The 24,402-nt window shown below is 34.4% G+C and overlaps 1 protein-coding gene across 1 annotated transcript in view; it reads left to right on the forward strand.

Moving 5' to 3' along the window:
* sl (small wing phospholipase C gamma 1) overlaps positions 1–24,402 on the forward strand; it is a 546,737-nt gene that overhangs the window by 244,112 nt on the left and 278,223 nt on the right. Inside the window, exon 17 of the mRNA XM_090398565.1 lies at positions 14,685–14,807. Coding sequence (XP_090254691.1) covers positions 14,685–14,807 — 123 coding nt within the window. The remainder of the gene's footprint in view (positions 1–14,684; positions 14,808–24,402) is intronic.

Here is a 24,402-nt window from a genome sequence, read left to right on the forward strand (position 1 = left end):
GGTATTGTATTCATACTTTTATTTAGGTCTTCGTAGAATTTCTCACTTCATCTTCTGTATTTAATGTGGGTGCATAAACTTGTATCAGCATTGTTGGAATTGGGTTGGCATTTAATCTTACTGTTATAATTCTGTCATTGACTGGGTTGTATCCTTTTACTGCTCTACTTATGTTTTTATTAACAAGGATGGCAACTCCCTTTTCACTATTATGGTCTGGACCAGAGAAAAACACCTTGTTTCCCTTATGTCATAAAATGATCATGTTCTTTCCAGTGGGTTTCTGCCAACCCTAAGATTAGTATCTTATTATCTTCCATTTCATTCTGTATTATATTTAGTTTCCCAGGTTGCAGGAGTCCTCTCATGTTCCATGTTCCTATCTTGAAGGTCTTTCTAAAAGTTATTTTATGATGATCTGATTGTGATTTTGTGGGCTGGGAGTGTCATCAGTCTTGTTGACCTCATTATTCCTCTTCCTAGTCAAATTTGGTCTTTGTTGTACATTTCTTTCCCCTCCATGCTTAGAGGTGTACTGCCTTGGTGTGCTGGGCTTGCAGCTGTCCCTCTGTTATAAGTTTACATCATCATGAAGGTTATACAAATATACTAATATTATTGGAGAAAAAATTAAAAGGGTTTAAAAGCAAAAATTACATCTTAAGGAATGAATGGCAAATTCTGAAGAAAAGGTTGAGTGATTTGGCTCAGGAAGCATGTGGTTGATTGCAAGGATAGAAAAATTAGAACTTCATGGCAGATTCAGGAAGAAGTTATAGGCAGTCTTAGAAAAGATAGTTGAAAGTTCCTGACAAGTAAATCAGCATACAGAAGAGGAGACAGAGCATACAGGGAGAGGAGGATAAACTAAGCTATATGTTAAAAATACCTGAACAGATGGAAAGACTGGGGAGAATATAGAAAAAGAATACAGTAGATGTGCTCCATAGCAAACACCAATATAAAAAAGTCCTGACCTAAGTCCCATAGAGCTAGTGCTATTTTAAGCTTACTGTCACAAACAGTAAAAGCTCAAAACCTTTGCATTAGTAAACTGAATTTTCTAGCAAATGATGCCACAATCAGTAAACAAAGGATTATGGTCAAAACTTGTACATTGATGACAGAACAATGAGAAAACAAAGAAAATGGTGGCATATTAAATAAAGAAAATTGTAGGAAATACATCAAAGGAAATTGATTGCAGGAAATAGTACATTGACGACAGAATACAAAGGATTGGCAGGAAACAAAAAAACATACAAATGCAAACAATAATGGGAGACATAAGAAAGAACTAGAAGAGTATGAAATTATAAAAATGAAAATGCAGTGCCAATGTTTAAATTTCTAAATGTTACATTAGCTTCAATTATTATTATCAGAGATCTCCAGGGAGTCAAGGACTCATCAAGGATAGTCATATATCACCAGCTGCCATACCTTCTCTTAAACTTATTTGCACTGGATGCACTCAACATTCAAATCATGAAAAATTGAGAAAAATCTTGTGCCTCTCACCCCTTTCTTAGCTGCACAAAAACTTCAACAGATACTCCCCTTTTCATCTCCCCACTTTTTATATAATTAAAGGTTTAATGATGTGTAAGAAAGCACCAAAATCTTACTTCATCATCGAAACTTGAATCAGAATGCCTGCCTCTCAGTATCAAAGATATGGAACAGTCTTTATTTTAATTACACATCATTAAAGTTTTAATTAATAATACAGTTAATAAGTAATAATGTCTCCTTATATTTTTGTGTTGTGTCATAACATCACATGGCTCTCACTGTTTCAAATTCCATTGTTTGCATTCTTTGTATTAAACTACCATTTGACACTGATGATGGCCTTTGAATATATGTTATTCACATATTTTATTGTGTTTTTGTGTGAATTGAAGAAACCATAAGGAACCGAAGTGAGTCAAGAAAAAGTTCCATGTTTGGTCTCTAGTGCAAAGTTTTGGGTCCCTTAGCCCACCCAAGTTATTAGCACTAATATACAGTAGATGCACACATAATGAACTACATAACTCCTGGCCCAAGTCCCATAGAACCAATGCTCTTTCAATCTCACTATTGCAAACACTAAGAGCTGAGATCTTCACGATAGCAAATGTAAGCAAATCACAATCGTAAACAAAGGAGTTGGTGGAAAATTAAGAAATCATACATTGCTAACAGAACAATGCTTATTTTTACAAAACCGTACATAAATGGAAATAAAGAAAATGGTGGTTTTCTTTGTTGTACATTAATGACAGAACAAAAAAGGATTGGCTGGAATCAAACATACAGAACACAAAACAACACATGAAAAGTAAAAATGCAAACAATAATGAGAAGACATGAAAAAGAAGCGACTAAAAGAGTATGAAATTATAAAAATGAAAATGCAGAATTAATGTCTAAATTTTTCAAAATTTAGACATTAAATTAATATTTAAATTAATTAATATCACTCACTTTAAATCCCAGGGATGAATGGATAGTATAGGTGAACCACATCAGGAATGGCTATTCTAGGAGAATACACTCCTGATGTGGTTCACCTATACTATCCATTCATCCCTGGGATTTAAAGTGAGTGATATTAATTAATTTAAATATTAATTTAATGATTATATTAGCTGGGTATAGTAGTATGACATGAAGGATCATACTACTATACCCAGCTAATATAGACAAGTGAGTACACTTGAAGTACAAAGGTGAGGAGCTAATAAAGACAGTTGAACTCCCATCCTGCCTGGTCAGTGTTAGATGAAGTATAAAGGCATAGAGCCCATGGCAATACAGGCATTGCATTAAAATGTAGGATATTATGAATCCATTCAGTAGGCATTGTAATTATCCAAATAAGATAAATCCATCTCATCAAAATGATGATTCAGACTTAAACCTCTTAGGATGTCTGCATTGCATAAGAAAGATGAAATCACAAAGAAAAAAAATAAGACAACATTGCAATAGAATAGTTGATACTTATAGTTGTAGATAGTTTCAGGTGAAACTTACTTGGATGAGCTATTGAGAGAGAGAGAGAGAGACTGAAAAATTAAAATAGACTGTGATCTAACTCCCACAAGTGTGAAGAAGAGACATCTGATTAAACTTCAGAATGGACATTTGTTTTACCACTCCAAATGTGATAAAAAAATATCTATTGGTGGTATAGGTTTTCTAATACATAAAAATCATAGATAAAATAATCTACATTAAAGGAATATCAACCAGATATACATATAACTGAAATAGAAATATATGTAAACAAAAGATATCAGATTAAAATTGTAGTAAAAATGTTTATATAATTGTCATGGTTAAACTTCAGTAATAACCTAAATTCAGTGGGAAACTTAAATTCAAAACAAAAAAGAAAATACCTTATACTGAACTCTAAATCTATTTTGCAGACAGATTTGTATTCCAGGATCTCACATAAACTTAACCTATTTAACTCATTAATTGTGTTCGCATACTTTATAACCAAAATAAAAATCTTTAATTTACAAATAACACATATATATACATCAGATCAACTACTACTTAACCACACAAGCACCAATGTATTCTTCAAATCATAACCCCAAACAACATGAAAAATACTAGATACCTAACTTCCCTTCAATTGCATAAGCCAATTGTTATCATCCTATATGGATAAAACTTCTGGAAATTCAGTCTCTTGCTTCCCAGAGACTTTTATTCTTTCATAATAACATATAAACTGCTCTCTGTCTGCCAGAAACGTAAATTGATCAAATTCTTCTGACATCTTAATCACAGAACACTGAAGAAAATGTATCTTGTCTTCATCCAGTGCACTTCAGTAACTTGACTTTCTGTATGAAATCTTCTGAAGAAATAACTAAAACCATATCAGCTGTTAGAAATCACTTATCAGACTGAGAATCTTAAATAAACAATTTTTTTGGGACCCATTCCTATATAAACTGGAGAACAATAATGTTCTTTTTCAGTTTTAACTGAGGTATATCCTATATGAATTAATAACTACAATAAACTTCACACATATTTTTTTATATAAAGATATTCTCTCTGTCTTCCATTTCTGTTTTTTCTTCTAATTTCTGTTCAGTCTTCATATAATGTAGACACAAACACCACAGATTTTCTCCTGTTGTTGTGTTCCTTTCATACTCCTCAAATAGCTGAATGTCTAGCAACGTTCCATAACATTCTTTTCACCTTCTGCATATGCTCGGAAATTCAATAAGTAACTTCGGCTTCAATCCACCATTGTGTGCCACCATTACTGCTATCAGTGTTGTACTTGAAACAACATTAGAGGGTTTTTTTTTATATAGTGTAGGAAATATTAATTATAATTTCATTATTAAACAAGCAGAATTTATAACAGTTCTTTATTCCACAATCTTTTATGCACTGTGGTAAGTTCATTCTTAATCACTTTCGCAATATGCATTACAGTGGTAACTTTTTTTTCTCTTGTCATTGCCAACATATTTTCTAAACATTTGTTTATATAACAAACAACACAAACTTTTTGACATTGATGGTTCAATACAAAATTATGCTCTAATATTTGATCTAAATAAATTTACTTCACATCTAAGCAAGACTTCAGTAGCCAAAGATAAAAATAACATTTTAAGACATCTTGCTTGTGATATACAAATGTTTATCAAATTTACAAGTACTGCATTATTTAAATTTTTATCTTTAAATTCAAATTCATTTTCTTATTGTTAATTTGTGGGATATCTGAATTTTAATACAGATATCCTACAATACATTCTTCTCATTGCCTTAGTTGTTTTGATGTACAGTCATCCCACGGTTATGTCGAGGTTCTGTTCCATCAGGCACGATCAATGAAGTAGTGTTTGGAGGGAGAAACATGGCTTGGTAAAGATCACTGATATAAGACAGATGACCTGGAGAATTATCTAGAATTAATAAAATTTTAAATTTTATGTTTACTTTCACACAATAGCTTTCATTTCACTCGCATAACAGTTGATTAAGGCATCTGCAAACAATTTTTGAGTCATCCATGGCTTTTTATTGCTCTGATAATGAATTGGAAGAGTATGCTTCCCAATGTTTTTGAAAGCTCATGGATTTTCACTGTGCCATAGCACAGTGAGAATAAACTGGATATAAAGTGAAAATGGTTTCAGTTTAGATCCAGCCACATTACCCTCTAACAGAATCGTAACACGGTCTTTAAGAGCTTTGAAACCAGGCTTAGATTTTAGCTTTTTGTGGATGAATTGTCTGCTCTGGCATTTTTTTCTGAAACAAGGAGTCTCATCGATATTAAATATTTGCTGTGGCAAATAATTTTCCTCCATAATAATTTTATCCAATTTCTCCACAAACTCCTTGGCAGCCTTCTCATTGGAACTTGCAGAGTCACCATTCATTTTCACATTATGAAGTGCAAAATGCTGCTTGAATCTCATGAACCAACCGGAAGAAGTGTTAAATTCGTAGTTGTAATCGGGTCCTACTTTCTCCTTCAACATGTTGAGGAGACTTAGCACCCTCAACATTTTGAGGGTGCCTTAGCGGTTGTGGTCATAGTGCTAAGAGTTATGCGCTTTTGATTCAGGTCCTCTATGCATGATAGAAGTAGCTTTTCCAATCACCGATAGAACCTTGTTGTTGCTTTGTCACTATCATTGAACTTGCAACTTTGTTTCAAGATCAATTGCTTGCCTCTTTTTCTGTGATTCTTCAATAGGCGTGTAGGGATCATGTTGCACAAAATATCACGAAATATTTAATGATAAATACACAACATATTTTTCAAACACAAAATCAACAGAGGAACTGTTGAAGCCAAGTGCCGACTGCCAAGGGAGGTTGCCACTGCATTGTTGTTAAATAAAAATCTTTTTACTTTACACTCACTTGCATCTTGTTCGAAAGTATAGTCGAAAATGTTATTTATTCCATTATGAGATCACTGACGTATCTTTGAAAGGACATAAATCGAACTGACTTAAGTCGAGGGATGACTGTAATTTGAACAACAATAAACAACCACCACTTGCATTTTCATAGTCTTAGGGGAAAAGCAGAAGAATGATGGAAGGCTCTTCAGTAGAACAACCCGTGGACTAAAATTTTGATGCCTTCAGATTTGTTCAAAATAAGTACAAGGGATATGAAATTGGAAGTAACCACTACCTAGTGTTAAGCAAAAAAAAAAAAAAAAGTTTCTCCTTGAAAAAAATTCCAACTCTCTGACATAAGATTACTTTGGTATTGAATGAGAGTTTTTGCCTGGTCTCTGAAGAGAACCAACCAGTTCGAAGCAGCTGTCAGGCCAGTTAAGCCTTTATTAAATGTACTAATAAAAGATGAATATACAGATGCCTGAGTAGTGCTCATGTCTTTTAAATAGTGCAAGCTAAGGCAACTCCATTACAGAGGATTGTATTCTCATAAGCTCTCTGGTCAAATTTTGAAACTTTCAATGTTTCTACATATATTTGGATTTCAAATAAGGTTGGATCTATAATATCCTCTATTTCTATATGAGTAATAAAGTTTTGAGAATAAAGACAAACATCTCTCTCAGAAATCCTTTCCTCTGGCTGACATCTCTTCATAATCTGATTTCTCCTTCTTCACCATGGCCATCAGTCGCTTAGCCTGTTCTTTTTAGCACTGCAGATTCTTTTCATCACTCTTATTCACAGTATCAGATCCACAATATCCTCTTTATTGCTTTAAAGCATTATTCATCCATTTAAATCCCTTGTGATTAATTCTGTTACCTCTAGGGATGCAGTCAGGTATAACTTCTTTTGGGCACTCGGATTAATTTTCATGCACTGTTGATTCCTCTACCATGCTGGTTCTCATGCTTAAGCACTGTCTCAAACTGCTTTCTCAATTTATCATAATCATCTGCCTTATAGTTCCACATATGACTTTTCTTAGTCAAAGCTCTTTGCATGCATTCGTCTCCCAAGTAAAACTCACCACTTGGCAGCATAATAGTTAACTTGTTTATAGACAGATGTTCAGATGCTGTTACTAGATCTGGGTGTTCTTGTAGCAGGAGTTACTCCCATCACATTCTGCTTAAGGTTATCACTGTGTAATTCTGTAAATTCATATTCCTTATATTATGCAATTTCTCTGCTCTCCAGTATATTTTTGTATAGTTGAAATCACCTATAATGATCATCTTCTTTGTATTCATTTGAAATCCTTTTCAGATTTATCCAATTGTGTATTTTGTCTAGTAACCTCTATCTCACTACAAACAATCTCAAACCCATTTTCTATATAATACAGGAAACAGGTTCAAGACTGTTTAAAGATTAGATATCTTCAATGGTAGTGGTAGTCATATGACGACTATTGTATATTTCTACTATGAGGAGTGTATTTCTACTCTGGTTGAATTCCTTTATTTAATTCCTTTGATGGTACATGTTGTTCTGTTGGTGAAGTCTATTGGGAATATTTTTTATATGAACTTTCATTGTTTTGTAGGATTTTTTTGGGCTATGTTTCTGATTTTTGAATTTTTTTTTATATATTCTTAAAATATATATTATAAATTAGTATTCTATATTATAAAATTACAGTAACACTGTAATTTTTTATTGTCTTTAATTAGTAGAGTATCAGAAAATTTAATAGAGTAGGGGTGAAAGACTTGTGGACATGACTCCCACACAAGGAGCACCTAGGCTCAATCCTTATCTGGTCTCAATTCCAACTGTGTCCCCACTACAAGTTGTTATACTTGGCCTCCCTACAAGAACAACTTTACAGAATAAGCAGGTTTATTGGCCAGCTAGTTGGAAAGCTTCCCATAGTGATACCAATAGGTTTGATGCTAGGTACTGTCTGATTGCTGACTTGCAGAAACTTCTCTATCCTCAAATGGAGAAGGCTCTGGTTCCCTAGTTGTTACAGTGTAGGAGTATGTTCAGCAACACTGCCACCTGCACTGCTTGCAAAACAAAGAAAAACAAATTCTGTCTATTCTAGAGACAAAACATGACAGTAACCTTTTCATGTCTATGTGTCCAATAAGCAGGTTGGCAGTGTTTCACCAAACTTCTACCACCTAGAGGTCTGGTTAGCATTTGAATGCTAACCAGAATGAATACCCTCCCTAGTTAGAGGAAATGCTAACCACCTAGAGGTCTGGTTAGCATTTCCTCCAACTAGGGAGAGTATTCATTAAATGCAGTAATTCTTGCCTTTGCTACACCTCATTTATGAAAACAGGCCATACCACAGGAAGAAAGGTGGGATTGACATGGCTGAGAGATGCTATGAATTGCATATCACCCTTACTAATATATCTAGTCATGATGACTTCAGATTCAACATTGCATAAAATGTGGTGCACAGTATTTTGTCCATTGTTGGAAACAGCTGCATTGATTCTAGTAATGACAGTATATGCACCATAAGTATATACCATACATCATCATTACAAGCACAGGTGACACACTCTACTAGATTTTAAACGTGTAGTTCCCCCCCCCCCCTTGTAATCTTTGTATTCTTTTGATACCTAATATAATATCAAATTAGTGTGTATTATTATTACTCCCTCCATGGAGTCAGCAGACTCATCGTGGGAGGTTCATTCCAACTGACAACATATTTATCATACTGAATCTTAAAATCTTTAACACTTCTTGCATTAACAACATATTCTGGTAATGTATTCCATCACTGACAATTCTCCATGTAAAAAAATCTTCTCTTTGCATCACTCTGCACCATAATCTTATATAACTTCTAGAGATTCCTTCTGGTTCTTTCTCTCTTGCCTTCTGTTCTTTTTATAATCTCCTCTGGATCAATCCGATAAAATCTGCTCCAGTCTGGTTGGCCAAATGGTTACCGTATCTGCTCTCCAGCCAAAAGGCTGCAGGTTCGAATCCCACCATGAGCATGGATGTTTGTGATTGTCTGTGAAAATACTAGTATAGTGTTGGCAGCCAGTAGATGCCTTTGGTGTAAATGATGATGATAGTTGCAGTTTGCTGTAGTTGGTGGATTCGAATGGTAGAGTGAGCACTCTCCCTCGATGAGTCTTTGGACTCCTTGGAGGTGTCACATAATAATAATTGTAATAATAATAATAATTAATAATAATAATTATTATATTTATTACATTAATTATTATTATATTATTATATATTATATATTAATTATTATTACATAATAATAATTATATGAGTAAAATGGATATTAGGTTCAGCATTATTTCAAACCGAATGTAGACACTATGAAAGTTTCATAAAAATAAATTGACCAGAGAGCTTACTGGAATACATTCACTGGTATTCACGAGTTGCCTTAACATGGACTACTTAGAAAACATAAACGCTGCCCAAGCGTCTATATGTTCCTTTTCTACTAGTCCATTTTGATAAGATTTCACTGGCCTCACAGCTGTTTTGAACTGGTTGGTTCTCCTCAGAGACCAGGCAGAAACCTTAAGAGAGCAAAACTCTCGTTTTAGTCTTTTTACTTTCGTAAAAAGACTAAAGTACTTTTTACGAAACTTTCATAGTTTCTACATTCGGCTTTGAAATAATGCTGGATGTAATACCTTCTTCTTCTTTGATTGCCATCTCCAATTCGGCGACGTGAAATTATTTAAGTTAAGGGATATTACTTTACATTCCATATTGTTTCATAGCTGAATAAGAAACTCGTCGAATAAAATTTCACGTCACCGAATTGAAGCCTTTGGCTCTTCATATAATTAGTAATTTATTAGGACACCTTCTTGGCAATTCTTATAGCAGGGTATGTAAGTTCTGTTCGCTACAAACTTGGTATTAACTAGGTCTATCTACTCACTGATGAGACCTCAATAAAGGTTGAAACCAGTCTGGGTAGTGACCTTCTCTCATCATGTAGAACAGTAATACAGCTCCTAGGAGCTGGGTTTCACATTATGAGTAAATACCAAGAACAGTGATCAGAGCTTGCTCCACCCTTGCTATGAGTTGCCTCAGTGTTGCACTACCAAATGGGTTATGTGTTGCACTATCCAGGTATTTGCTTACGCTTGGACTCGCCGAACTTTATGTAGTTTCTATATTCGGCATGAAACTCTTTGAGTTTCTTATTTGGCTATGAAACAATATGGGATGTAATGTAATATCCCTTAACTTAAATAATTTCATGTTGCTGAATTGAAGCCTTTGGCTCTTCATATAATTAGTAATTCTTTCTCTTACTTGCCATACAGCAGAAAAATCCCCTTGAATTAACCTTGGCCTGACCAGCCAATCTTCTCTCATATTGCATCTTTTCTTTCTTTATCATGTTTGTCATCTGCCTAGTCTGCACTTTCAACTCTTTATGGATCCAATCACCTCCAACTGTCTGGTACCTTCTGTGATTATGGGAAGCTTTGTAGTCAATTGGCGTCAATATGTTGGGAAGATGAGCTGTGCAGAAAAGATGTTGACAGTGTATGGAAATTCATAAGACAGTATCAACATCTTTTCTGCACAGCTCATTTTCCCAACATATTGACGCCAATCGACTACAAAGCTTCCCATAATCACAGACCTTATACTTCCACATATATCCATTTTCGGCAGTAACGTTTTCTTGTTTTACTGCATCCCAAACAAGTACTTCATGAGCACTCTCACCAATTGGTGGCTGTGTCAACACCTCATTAACAATTACATATTGTTAAGTTACACCAAATCCAAAACATTAAAGCCTCTAGTTGCTTCAGTCACATCTTGCTTAAGATATTTATCTCTCAAAAATTCACCAAACACACACTTTCTTGTTCTCATACACCATCTCCTCCTCCTTCCATTATATATGCTTATAATTAGTCTTCCATCAGGATCACCTTCTTTTTACATGCCCAACCAATTTGCCTAAACATTTCACAATCAATATTCTCTACATTTCCTGGCCTATAATAGCATCCTATCAAACATACTAGCCTGTTGATTTCAACTTCAACCACACTGATTCAAAGTTTGTGTGTACTATCAACTTCCACACTTTTTGGACACAATCCCTCTGCAATCATTAACAGCACTCCCCCTCATCTTTTCACTTTCCATTCCTCCCAAAAATCATATATCCTTCCATTTCTATTCCCGGTCTCACATTCTCCTCAGACAACCTACTTTCACTTTACCGATTATCTTTGGGCATACTGACTCAGTCAGTGCAACAACACCACTTTCTTATTTTGAATACTCCTTATATTTGTGTACAAACATAACAATCTCAGTGTCTTCGAGGCCATTCTAAGCACCAACATTCTCTATTCTAATTGCTTATACGGTACCTGTCTCTTTGGTCTGATCACTCCTTTTTCCCTGTCCTGACTCTGATTTCCATTCATACCTGTCTCATCCACACCTTTATGCATTCCATCACATAGTGCTGCTGCTGCAACCACATCTTCAGCCATGTTTTCCATCTTCCTCCTGTCGTATAATCCGTTTAGCTGTACTGTGCTATCCTGCTTCACGAGTAGACTGATCATTTGCTACATTAACTTCTTCATTCTGTGCCTTCTCAGAAGACAATAGCCTTTCTAAATGCCCAACACCAAACCGATTCAAATGCAATCCATCAAATTAAAACCATTCCAACTTTCCTTCAAATTCACTGTAGATTTACAATTCACTTCTCAGTTCACTATTATCATATCTGAGCAGCACATTAATGACTTTTAAACACTAATATCCTTTACCTGCAGCAACAGCTTCCTCAAGTCTCTATCAACATTTTTTTTTTTTTTTTTTTTTTTTTTTTTTTTTTTTTTTTTTTTTTTTTTTTTTCACCAACTAAATCATTTGTGCCCACAACTACCATTAATTTTGATGCCTGCTCTTTCCTTCTCTGCAGCGGTCATCAGTTGTTTGTTTCATTATTCCACCAGGAAGCATGTTTTGTGGACTTACTAGGTCATCACACTTCTCATGATCGAGTCTCCACAATGATATACGATTATCTTTTGACTCTTTCTTTCAAGACTGCCTCATGAGAATGAAGAAGTTAGTAGTCTTCTTTTTAGATGTTTAATATCATCTTCCAGATATTTTATTTCACTTATAATTTTCACTAACTCTTGCCTAAGATCTACTGCGGTCCCAATGCTTGTTTTCATTTTTAATTGCTCTAATCTTTCAACCCACTTTTCCCATATGTTAATGCTTTCCTTCTTTTCATTTACCCTAACAGTCTCCAAATCTTTCACATTTTTTGGAAATTTTTTTAAAAATTACTTCATATACATGAAACAATTTTCGTAGCGCATCCACTGGATAAAATTCAAGGCAGAACTTGATCTGCATGCTAAAGCTTTCCATGCTGCCAACATGCACTTCTTTATGGATGCCATTTCATAAGCAGTAAGAACAAACAAGTAGAAAAACACAGTATGAACAAACAAAATTCCAACAACAAACACTACTGAAGGACACTTGTATCCAGACTGAAAAAAATGCAGCGCAATTTACGAACAAAATCCATTTTTCAAGAAACGACAATGTTTACTAGAATATTAATTAAAAACTTTAATCAATACCTTCCAATATTTTTGCATTGTTACATCACCATCTTCAGGGATCACAAAACAATTATATGTGCATGCAGGCACTATCACTAAGTAAATGTTGCTGAAGAAAGGCAACTGAAGTCAGTCCTAGAGTCCTAAAGGTGCCCCCTAGTGGACTAAATTAGGTTTTTCTTGGCTGTTGGGCTGATGTTCTTAGAATGCAAGCTTCCTAAATTTGAGTAGTCTCATGTACCCAAATTTGTTGAGGTTTGGGAAATTTTTAAAAGCTGAGTCTGATTCAAGGAATAATTTTTCATACTTGTACATGCTGTGGTGTAATAAAGTGGCCTTCTTGCATCCTATTCTGTGGTGGGTGTCCAATGCATGGTCAGCAAGTCCTGAGTGGCTGTATTGTTGAAAATGTAGTCCTTGTGTTCGGTATATATGATATATTGCCAGAATGCTCACACAAAACGATGGCATCACACCATCACAATAAAAAAAAACTCAGCCCGCTTGAAAGCCAGTATAAAAACTTCTGACTCCAACACACACACTGACATAATTGTCAATTTATGTCAGATGTCTCCTCCTTATTCACCAGTGTCCCACTCAAAGATACCTTAGACCTCATCCAAACTAAATTTCCTCACAATATCTCAGCCCTATTTCAGTTCACCATGAACTCAGGCTATATTGTTTGGCAAGGAAAATTCTACTAACAGATAGAGGGAACAGACATGGGTTCTCCACTCTCTCCACCCTTGGCCAACTTCTTTATGGAGACTTCTGAAGAAAAGGCCTTAAACTCTGTCCCACATAAACTCACTGTTTGGCTATGCTACATGGATGATGTGTTTGCTATTTAGCTGCATGGCCTGGATACACTCCACAATTTCTCAACACTTAAACAGTCAACACCCCAGAATCCATTTTTCCTTGCAACAGGAAAACAACAATCTCCCTTTCCTAGTCACTGATTACATGCCAACCTGATTGGATTTCTCTGTTTACAGAAAACCTACACATACAGCTAGATATATTCACCAGCAGTCAACTCCCACTCCCCCAACATGGGATTATAAAAAACCTATATAACAGGGAGAAATTAATCAGTTTAGATAATAATGCCCTAACTACTGAACTTAACCATATCCTTAACACCTTCTTAGCTAATGGCTACAACTCCCAAAAAATCCAGAAAATATTAAAACTAGTTAACCACAACCTCCCCCCCCCCCTCCTTCCCTTTCATAACAGAGATTACATAAAATCTATCACCATTTCTTATATCTGGGGCACGTCTGAAAAGCCAACAAAAAGCCTAAAAAAATATGAATTGACTACCTGTTATAAACCATATAAGAAATTAGTATCTCTTATCTGCTCCACCAAAGACCAGCCACTTACCCTAGACCTATTTGGAGTATACCAGGTCCCTTGCAGTTGTAAACTGTCCTACTATGGCCATAAAGGCAGGACAGCTAATATCAGGATATCCAAACACAAAGACTACATCCTATTTCACCAATACAGCCACTCAGGACTTGCTGGCGATGCATTGGACAACCACAGAATACGCTGCAAGAAGGCCATTTTATTACAGCATATCAAGTATGCATATGAAAGATTATTCCTTGACTCACCTCAGCTCTAATCTAAAAAACATCCCAAACCTCAACAAATTGGGATGCATGAGACTGCCTCAAATTTGGGAAGCTTGAATTCTAAGAACATCAGCCAAATGCCAAGACAACTGAATTTAGCCTGCTAGGGTGACACCTTTAGGATTCTAGGACTGACTTCATTTGCTTAGTGTTAGTGTCTGTGTGCCCATATCATTGTTTTGTGATCCTCGAAGATGGCAATGTAACATTGTCGAAATACAGGAAGCTATTGATTAAATTTTTTAATTAATATTCTAATATATATTGTCATTTCCTGAAAAATTAAAAGTTATATGCTATTTGTTATGACTAAATCTCATCAATTTTCAATGATTTCAGTTTAAATTATGTCTGCTATGAATGTGTGTGTGAGAGAGAGAGAGAGACATTCTCATGCTGTAAATCCTGATTAATTCTGTTTCTCTAATTCTATAGTATACAAAACTTTCTGATAGCATGCATTTGCTCTTTAATAACAGATGGTATCATCCAAATATGACTCGTACAGAAGCAGAGGAAATGCTGAAGAGAGTCCATTATGATGGTGCTTATTTAGTGCGTCCAAGTGAAAAAGAAGAAAACTGTTTTGCAATATCATTCAGGTAATATTTGTGTATTATTATTATATGATGAATCTGTAGAGTTAAACTCATTGTCTGAGTCCCACATAACCCAGAATTCACCCAACACTTATCGTACTTCCTCTTGAAAGCATTCATTAATGAAAAACAACTGTTTTTGACATGATTAAAAGACTACACACATAATTAGAGAGGGAAGAACATAAGACCAGATTTCTCAGCTTGGAAAATCTGGTCTTGCAGAAGATATTTCTACTAGCCACAGGATCCTATAAGACAACACAATTCTTCACACAAGTCCTTTCAAATTTGAGACGTTCCCAAAGAATTCCGTGAAGCTTTTCATAGTCATTCCAGTCTTAATCAGAATTATCGTCTAAAAATTTCCAAATTCTAGGAAATAATGACTTTTAACTCTCACCAGTGATCTATGTTCATTAGTAATAGTGTCTGGAAGGCTTACACAAACAGGTTTTGTAGTGTGTGTGTGTGTACACATATATGTAATCTTATTTCTTAAGTATTCTGCAATTGAGCAGGTTCTTCTCTTAGTAGCAAAAACTTTCCTTCCACTCTCTTCTGTTCTGAGCCTTCTCTTTCAAGGTTGTGTACCTATCTCCATTCAGCATGTCATCTAGCTTTATTTTCCTTACTCTTCCTCTTGGTCTTTTTCCGTCTGTTTTTCCTTCGATGGTATCTCTGATGATTCCATTTCCTCTCAGAATATGTCTGATCCTTTTTCCCTTTCTTCTTTTTGAACTCTTCTCATGACTTTTATTTAGCCTCGTTAGGAAATTTTGGATATGGCATGAGAGATGATAGAGTAGCAAGGCTAATAAAATTTGCAGAAAAAGAAAACCCGTACCTCGTCAATTCTTTTTTCACAAAAACAACACATGGGAAGTGGACATGGAAATGGAAAATACTAGTGAAATTGACTTTATCCTTGGTAATAAGAAAAACATCTTTCAGGACTGCTCTGTTATAAACACCTTCAACTTCGATTTATCCCATCTTTACAATAATTTTCTTACAATTTTCTCTGTATCTAAGATCATACACAGACTCACTTGCTGGTAACTTTCAGTATGATTTCTTTTTTTTTTTTTCAGGATTTCTCTTTTAACTTATTTGATCTGCTATGAAGTTCTGATTTTTCTATCTTTACAGCCATTTTTTTTTCACCATAGTTTCCTGGCTGAATGATTTGTTTCAGTTTTTGGCATGGATGTCTTAGATTTAGTTCTTGTTTTCAGACTGTTTGCCTATTACTATCTGGCAGTAATATCCAAAACATAAAATTAATAAATTTACCAAATTTATTGGTATGATTGATATTTTTGATTAAATAGATTTTTGATATTTTTGGATAAATAGGCAGTGCACTGAGATAGAAGAATTACAAAATAGGAACAAAACCAGAGAAGCATTCCTGAAAGTGAGAGAAATTAATGGAAAAACAAAACGCACACAGTCTAATAACATCAAGGACAAAGATGGAAACATATTCACTGATAAGGAAATGTTAAATGGAAGATGGGTGGAGTACTTATCAGATCTCTATGATGATGATAATGGTAACATGTTGGATGATTCACGACACCTTAAGTTAAATGTAACAACAGATACCACTCTACCCACAAGAAAGGAGGTAGAACATATAATTAAGAATCTGTCTAATAATAAATCCCCTGGGTGTGATAATATTCCACCTGAGCTGCTGAAAGCTTTGACTGGCCATAATAACAACTATTTAGTGAAATCCATTCAAGACATCTATAAAACAATACAATTACCTGGAGTTTTTACAACATCTATCTGTATATACCAATTCCAAAGAAACAATGCACAAAATTGTGAGGATTACAGAACTGTGAGCCTACTATCTCATGCATCTAAAATTATTTTAACCTTCATTAACAAACAAATTGAAAGAGCCATAAGCAGTGAATTGAGTGAAACAACAGAAAGGCTTCAGAAGAGGAATGGGAACCATTAATGCTATCCTGGAACTAAAAATACTAATAGAAAGATCACTTGAAAGAAATAGGAACATTTACATATACTTCATAAACTTTCAGAAGGCTTTTGACTGGGTAAAACATAATAAAATGTTCATTATATTAGATAAATTAGACGTAGAAGATCATGTACTTAAGATTATAAAAATGATTTACACCAAACAGAAAATGCAGCTGTTTAACTCTGAGACTTCTGAAGTGAAAATAAAAAGAGGAGTTAGACAAGGTTGTATCCTTTCACCAAATCTATTTAATATTTATAGTGAGACAGTGATGAAAAAGATTGAAAAACAAAAATCAGGAATTAGTATCAATGGTATAAAATACAACAATCTTAGATATGCTGATGATACCATTCTAATAGCAGAAAACAGAAATAAATTAATCAAATTACTGCAGCTACTAATTAAAGAAGGTAAAGAATTTGGATTAGATATTAATGTTAATGCAAAAAAAAAAAAACAAATTTATGAAAATCTCAAAAGAAAGCAGATCCGAGCCAGAAATATTCATAAACAATATGAAAATTGAACATACAACAGAATACAAATATTTAGGCACCTACTTTACTGTAGATGGAAAGCAAGATAAAGAAATAAAAATAAGAACAGCCATAGCTAAAGATGCATTCTGGAAAAATAAAGATCTGCTCAGAAGTTCTGTGAGTATTGAGACAAAGAAAAGAATGATAAGAACATTAGTGTGGCCAATTTTCACATATGGAAGTGAGACCTGGATATTCAAGAAGAGAGTAAGGCAACAGATAGTCGCCTTTGAAATGTGGTGCTATAGGAGAGCTCTGAAAATCCCATGGACAGAACATGTGACAAATACAGATGTCCTACAGAGAATGAGAACACAGAGATCTTTATTACAGGAAATGATCCAGAGAAAGATGAGATTGGCAGGACATGTACTGAGCGGTTCAGCAGGACAGAGGATATTAACAGTTATAGAAGGAAAAATTATGGGAAAAGGATCAAGAGGCAAAAAACGAAGGACATGGCTTGAAGATATAAGATCATGGACAGGATCACATGACTGTGCAGAAACAAAAAGGAAAGCCACCAACAGAGAGAACTGGAAGGACATGGTGCTGCATCCTCTCACTGAGGAAACTACATGAAGAAGATATTTTTTAATGATATTTAATTACAAAGAAGTACAAGATTAAAAATACTCAACAATTTCCAGTGGGAAGAAAGACAAAGAAATGAAATTTTGAGAAAAGCAGCTTGTCATGCTAAACTCCCTTTCTTGATTACTTCAATGACTCATTGTTTTTCTCAGAATTTCATTTCTGCTATGTTGTAGTTCCTGTATATATTCTGCATAAACTGCAACAAAACGATCCTTATGAACATTAGGTATTATAGAATAAATTCATTTACTATATGAATAAAACATGAGTCTGTAGACTACCAAAAAAAAAGATTATATGGTGAAGAAATTCTTCAATTAAAAAACAGAGACATACTGTATTATAGAGGCCAAGATAAGAAAAGAATCAGCGGATTTGGATTCATGATTAACAAAAAATCGAATGACAACATATTAAAATTTGACAGTATATCTGATCGAATAGAAGGTATTGTTGTTCAAATCTCAAAAAGATACATTCTTGAGATCATCCAAGTCTATGCACTAATAATAAGTTATGCTGATGAAGAAATTGAAGATTTCTATTATGATGTATCTCATCTTTACAATAAAGGAAAACATCAATTCTGAATTGTAATGGGGAGACTTTAATGCTAGAATTGGTTTACAACAATCAGATGAAAGCTAAATGGGAAATTCTAGATATGGCATGAGAGATGATAGAGTAGCAAGGTTAATAAAATTTGCAGAAAAAGAAAACCTGTACCTCAAAATACTAGTGAAATTGACTTTATCCTTGGTAATAAGAAAAACATCTTTCAGGACTGCTCTGTTATATACACCTTCAACATTGAAAGTGACCATTGTATGGTATGCAGTAAGATTCAAATAAACTGCCAAAAAGAAAGAAGAAAAATGTTTTAAAGATCAAAGCAAAATATAGATCTACACAAACTCAACATTAAAAGAACATATATTCCAACATGAACTAAACAATAGATTCAAAAATCTTATTATAGATGACAATGCTGATGCATCAGAAAGATGACATTATTACCCAAAACCTTTTACACTGCTCACTTGGAATAGCTGGTATCACAGAACAGAAGCGAGACAAAATTTTTGAAGAAACAAAATAGCTTATGTAGAAACAGAGAGAAATGAAACAAGCAAATAACCTACAGAATAAAATTAAATACACTGAATTATGCAAAACAATCGGGAAACATATCACGGAAGAAATAAGAAAATTCAGTTGTAAATTCATACAACAAATAATTGAAAACACTTTTGTCTCAAAAAAGCCAAACAGCAGTAAACTGATGGTTACAGTCAAACTACAAGATGGACTATAACCAGAAATAGATATGCTATAGCAAAAAGATTTGAAGAATTTTACTCACTATTATATCAGGATGATGAATTAAATGAAGAAGAAGACAACTACGAAATAACTGAAGTGCCACATATTCTACCAGAAGAAATTATGTGGAGCAAAATAGAAAAGCTGCAGGTGAGGAAATTATCTACAAAATCTTAGCAAAACTATTTACCTTATGTCTGAAGAAAAATGATTTACCAAGCACATGGAAGAAGGCTACTCTAATTCTGATACATAAAAAAGATGTAATAGAAAACTTGATGAACTACCAACCCATCAGTCTAATATTGGTGGTTTACAAAGTGTTTACAAAAGTCTTGGCTTATAGGCTTTGTAGAACTCTGGACCTATCACAACCAAAAGAACAGGCAAGCTTTCAAAGTAGCTTTAATACAAGGACCCATATTCAAGTTGTGCAACAGATTATCGAACAGTCTAATGAATATCAGTTACCACTATGCCTTGGTTTTATTGATTACGAGAAAGCTTTTGATTCAGTACAAACATGTGCAATACTTAAAGCATTATGAAACCAACAAGTGGAGGAACCATACATCCAGACCATCAAATCAGCATGCACCAATGCAACAGCAGCAATTCATTTCAATGGAAACATCTCTACTGTGGAAATACAGAGAGATAAAAGACAGGGTGACACAGTATCTCCAAAATTATTCACATCATGCCTAGAAGAAATATTCAAACTTCTTGATTGGGAAGGGAAAGGTCTGAAGATAAATGGAAGATATGTAAGCCATTTACTTTGCAGATGGCATAGTTATCTTTACTTCAACTGTGCATGAATTACAGACTCGTATCCATGAGCTCCAAATTGCCAGCAAAACAGCTGGCCTAAATGTAAACCTAAAGAAGACCCAAGTTATGTTCAATAGCTATGTCCATCCAGAAATAATAAAAATCAACAATGATTAAATTAAACAAGTAGATCATTACATATACTTAGGACAACATATATCAATGGAACAAAATATCATGGATGAAATTAAAAGATGCACAATGCTTGGATGGAAAGCATTTGAAACATTAGTCAATATTCAAAAGCCAACTACCATTATGCCTGAAGAGAAAAGTTTTTAACCAATGTATTCTTCCTATATTGACATATGGGTGTGAAACATGGACACTAAATGCAAAGGAAATTCAAAAATTAAGAACAACACAATTTAGTATGGAAAGAAGTATGCTTGGTATTGTAAAAATATTTTTTATTATGTTATGTTATTTAAGATGTCATCGATTGTGCCATTTGTAACATTCTAATATTCTACGTCCATTATCAACTCTGTATTTCTATTGACCACACCTTTGTTATTTCTATACGCGTGCACTTTAGGCCTAACTCACTACTTCTACTTTACTCAATTGTAACTGTAATCAGCTTGTAGACCTCACTATTAATCCCTTATAATCTTCTTTATGCTCCCACTGCTAGTGAATGACCTTTGTTATTAGTCTATCCACCATAAACAGATTACCAACTCTCAAACCATATAATTTAGAAAAATTTATTTGTTTAACAACTGAAGCTATATATATAATATAAATTATATATATAGTTTGAGAATTTAGGTATGGAACATATGCAAAAATCAAATTTAACATACGCAATCCTTTATAGCTAGTCGTGGCAAATTTTAATTAGACAAACTTGCAAGTTCGCTAATTTTTTTGGAGATAATGCATTGGCAATAGATCAGACAAGATAGTTACACAAACAAAACATTTTATTTTAACCTAGTAAAATAGTACAATGCACAAACAAATAAGAGACATTATCTCTCTAAGCCCTTTTACATGCACAGTAGGCAAAATATGCAACCAAACATCTTACATTCAACATTTACTTAACCCTGTCACAATACTTAGTTATCTAATTTAGACATGTGACTGCTCCATTCACATAGCTAAACTTCATTCACTACATATATAGGTTAACATTCGATACAAAATTAATAACGGAAAAAAACTTGCGTATAAAGATTATTTAATAGTATAATTTTTGCCTGTGTTTCACAGGCATCATAATTAAGCTCAAATTAAACAATAACTGACAATTCCAAAAAGCGCTACCTAAGTACTGAAGACGCCTGTGACACACAGGCGAAAATTATACTATTTTAAAAAAAAAAAAAAATTATACTATTAAATAATCTTTGTACGTGAGTTTTTTTCCGTTATTAATTCATCTTCCTTATACCCTCTTTTACCTTGCGGTGTCGAGGGTTCATTGATCATCGGACCTTACTCCGTTTACAGGATATGGTGGTCAGCCTTATGCCCCGGTGTATCCTATGGCCTGTAGTGTTGAGTTCTCAAGGCCAGTTTGACTGCTTTGCGGGATGAAAAACCCCAGAATAAACTGTGGAAAAAACCCTGCTGTCCACGCCCAAGACTGGCTAACTTGGCTATGGCTGAGGAAGATCCTTCAGCTCCTCACGTCACCGACGGGAATCGAACCTAGGACACTCCTTCCCCAGGCATATGGTTGCGAAGCGCATAGCCACTAGGCTAATCTACTCACAGTATACCTCTTTTAAAACTTAGGTTAACATTCGTCTTCCCTTTCATTACCATAACTTATTAACTAATCAAATACTAACAATTTTCTGTAAGCACACATACAACTCTCAGTTGTGAGCTTTTAAGACATTAACAAATTTGTGCTTACGTACATTGACTTTTACAAACACAGTTCAATCAACTTGGACAAACCTCAGCTAGTTTAGCTTCATGTTGCTTCTTTTTCCTGGTGGTTCTGCTGTAGAAGTTTTCCAGGAAAGCTTAGGTTGATCTTCCATCGGGAAACTGGAAACTGCCGAAGTCACCGCGATGTCTAATGGGTAAGCACATCCTTGCATCCACAGGAAATTCATTGAAATTATGGCCTCTCTTCTCTCCCCTGCACTTGGGGTCACGTACCTGGAACCAAAATCTGGAGACAAAAAAACAAAACAAAACCGAGAGCCCCTTTTATATATCATTGCTAATCCTTTGTTCTCCATGATGTAGTTTCCAGGATTACCCGCCTGCACAATGACGTCACTTTGGCGGCCTCCGTTCTTGGGCGCATATTTGTATATTTGCAAGACCTTGCAAACTTTTTTTTACTTTGTCATCACTATAATCTGGGTTAATCCCTTACTTTCCATTTCACATATACTCCAATGTACATTAAATTATGCATTTTAATAGTAGAAATATAATATTCATTTTATTACATTATAATTTCCATAAGCCTCTGTAAAATAGATCTCAAAAATTTAATTAATAAATTTATCGCGAGAGATTTTACAGTATTACAAGACTGGATCACAAAAGGAATATGTGGATAAGAAATCAAACCAAAGTCTCTGACATCATAGGAAGAGTGAAACATCTTAAGTGGCAGTGCACTGGACTTGAAGTGCTTGAAGACAGGATCAACAATGGACAAAAGAAGTACTGGATTGGATTCCATGAGAGGAAAAATGATGCCAACCTAACATATATATATTAACTAACATATATATACTAACAATTTTCTGTAAGCACACACACAACTCTCAGTTGTGAGCTTTTAAGACATTAACAAAATTGTGCTTACGTACATTGACTTTTACAAACACAGTTCAATCAACTTGGACAAACCTCAGCTAGTTTGCTAGTCGGTGGTTTCAATCAATCACATTGGATTGATGATCATCAGATTTGCAGGAGTGATGTGGAAAAGGAGAGCCATGGACAGACAGTTTTGAAATAATCTTGGAAAGGCCTTCATCCAGCAATGGATTGACAATGGCTGATTATGATATACACACACACACACACACACACACACACACACATATATATATATATTAGGATAACCAAGTTATTTTATAAACTTGGTTATTTTAACTCCTAATCCCAAGTATACAAACAATTACGTTTGCTCCTGAAACAAAGTTCAAGTCTAAAGATGATACAACACCAGGGCAACTCATTGTAAAGGTGGGTAAAACTCTGATCACTATTCTTAGTATTTTCCCATAATGTAAAGCACATCTCACTAGAAGATGTATACTGACTGAGCTATATATAGCTACTCACTGAGGAGACCTCGATAAAGGTTGAAACTGGTCTGGGTAGTGACCCCACCCATAATGCATTGCAGTATACATCTTCTAGTGAGATGTGCTTTACATTATGGGAAAATACTAAGAATAGTGATCAGAGCTTTACCCACCTTTACAATGAGTTGCCCTGGTGTTGTATCATCTTTAGGCTTGAACTTTGTTTCAGGCGCAAACTTAATTGTTTGTATACTTGGGATTAGGAGTTAAAATAACCAAGTTTATAAAATAACTTGGTTATCCTAATATACAATATCCCCAAGGTAAAAAAAAAAATTACATATATATATATATAAACAAAAAATAGAGTAACATCCTCATAAAGCAATGCCATTGAGATGAGTAGTGGAAGTTACAATAACCTAATTCTATGTAAGGTAGATGAAATGATAGATTTGTAAAAAAAATTTCTTATGTGATTGGAAAAAAAAATAAACTTGAACATTTTCACATTCTACTAGAGACCAATCCACTCTAGACTAAACAGTTGTACTTTTTCAAGCCATTTCAGACCTCTGGTAAATGGAAGTTTTGCACATGATGGGATTCGAACTTGCAGTTTGCTGATATTGATATTTGTATTCGGTTTATGAGGGAGGGAGTTTATACAGGTGGTTATCCAAAAAAAAAAAAAAAAATTTCAGGAACACACTGTGCAAATTGTGGCAGAAAATTTAGCTACCTTGCAGTAATGTTCATAACTGTTGAATTTTTCCAGCTTAAAAAGGACTCACTATTGAAAGAAAGAAAATACCAAAAATAAAAAAAAATGAAGGGGGAGGGAACAATGAGAATATTAATAATGCAATTACATATTTATTAGGGGATCTTCTCCAGCTTGTTCTATTTTTTCTGAGGTTTGTGAAAGAAGGAAAAGACAACAGTGGTATGTCCATTGCTAGGATTATGGTATGTAGTTAATGCTATTTCACTAGCTTCTGTCTATTGTCTACCAGTTTGTTTGTTTGTTTGTTTTAGGGATAAAAATGTGAACTTTTTTT

This window comes from Typopeltis vanoorti, chromosome 9, assembly GCF_054136105.1.
Source record: "Typopeltis vanoorti isolate ZY-2024b chromosome 9, IOZ_Tvanoo_1.0, whole genome shotgun sequence".
NCBI lineage: Eukaryota > Metazoa > Arthropoda > Arachnida > Uropygi > Thelyphonidae > Typopeltis > Typopeltis vanoorti.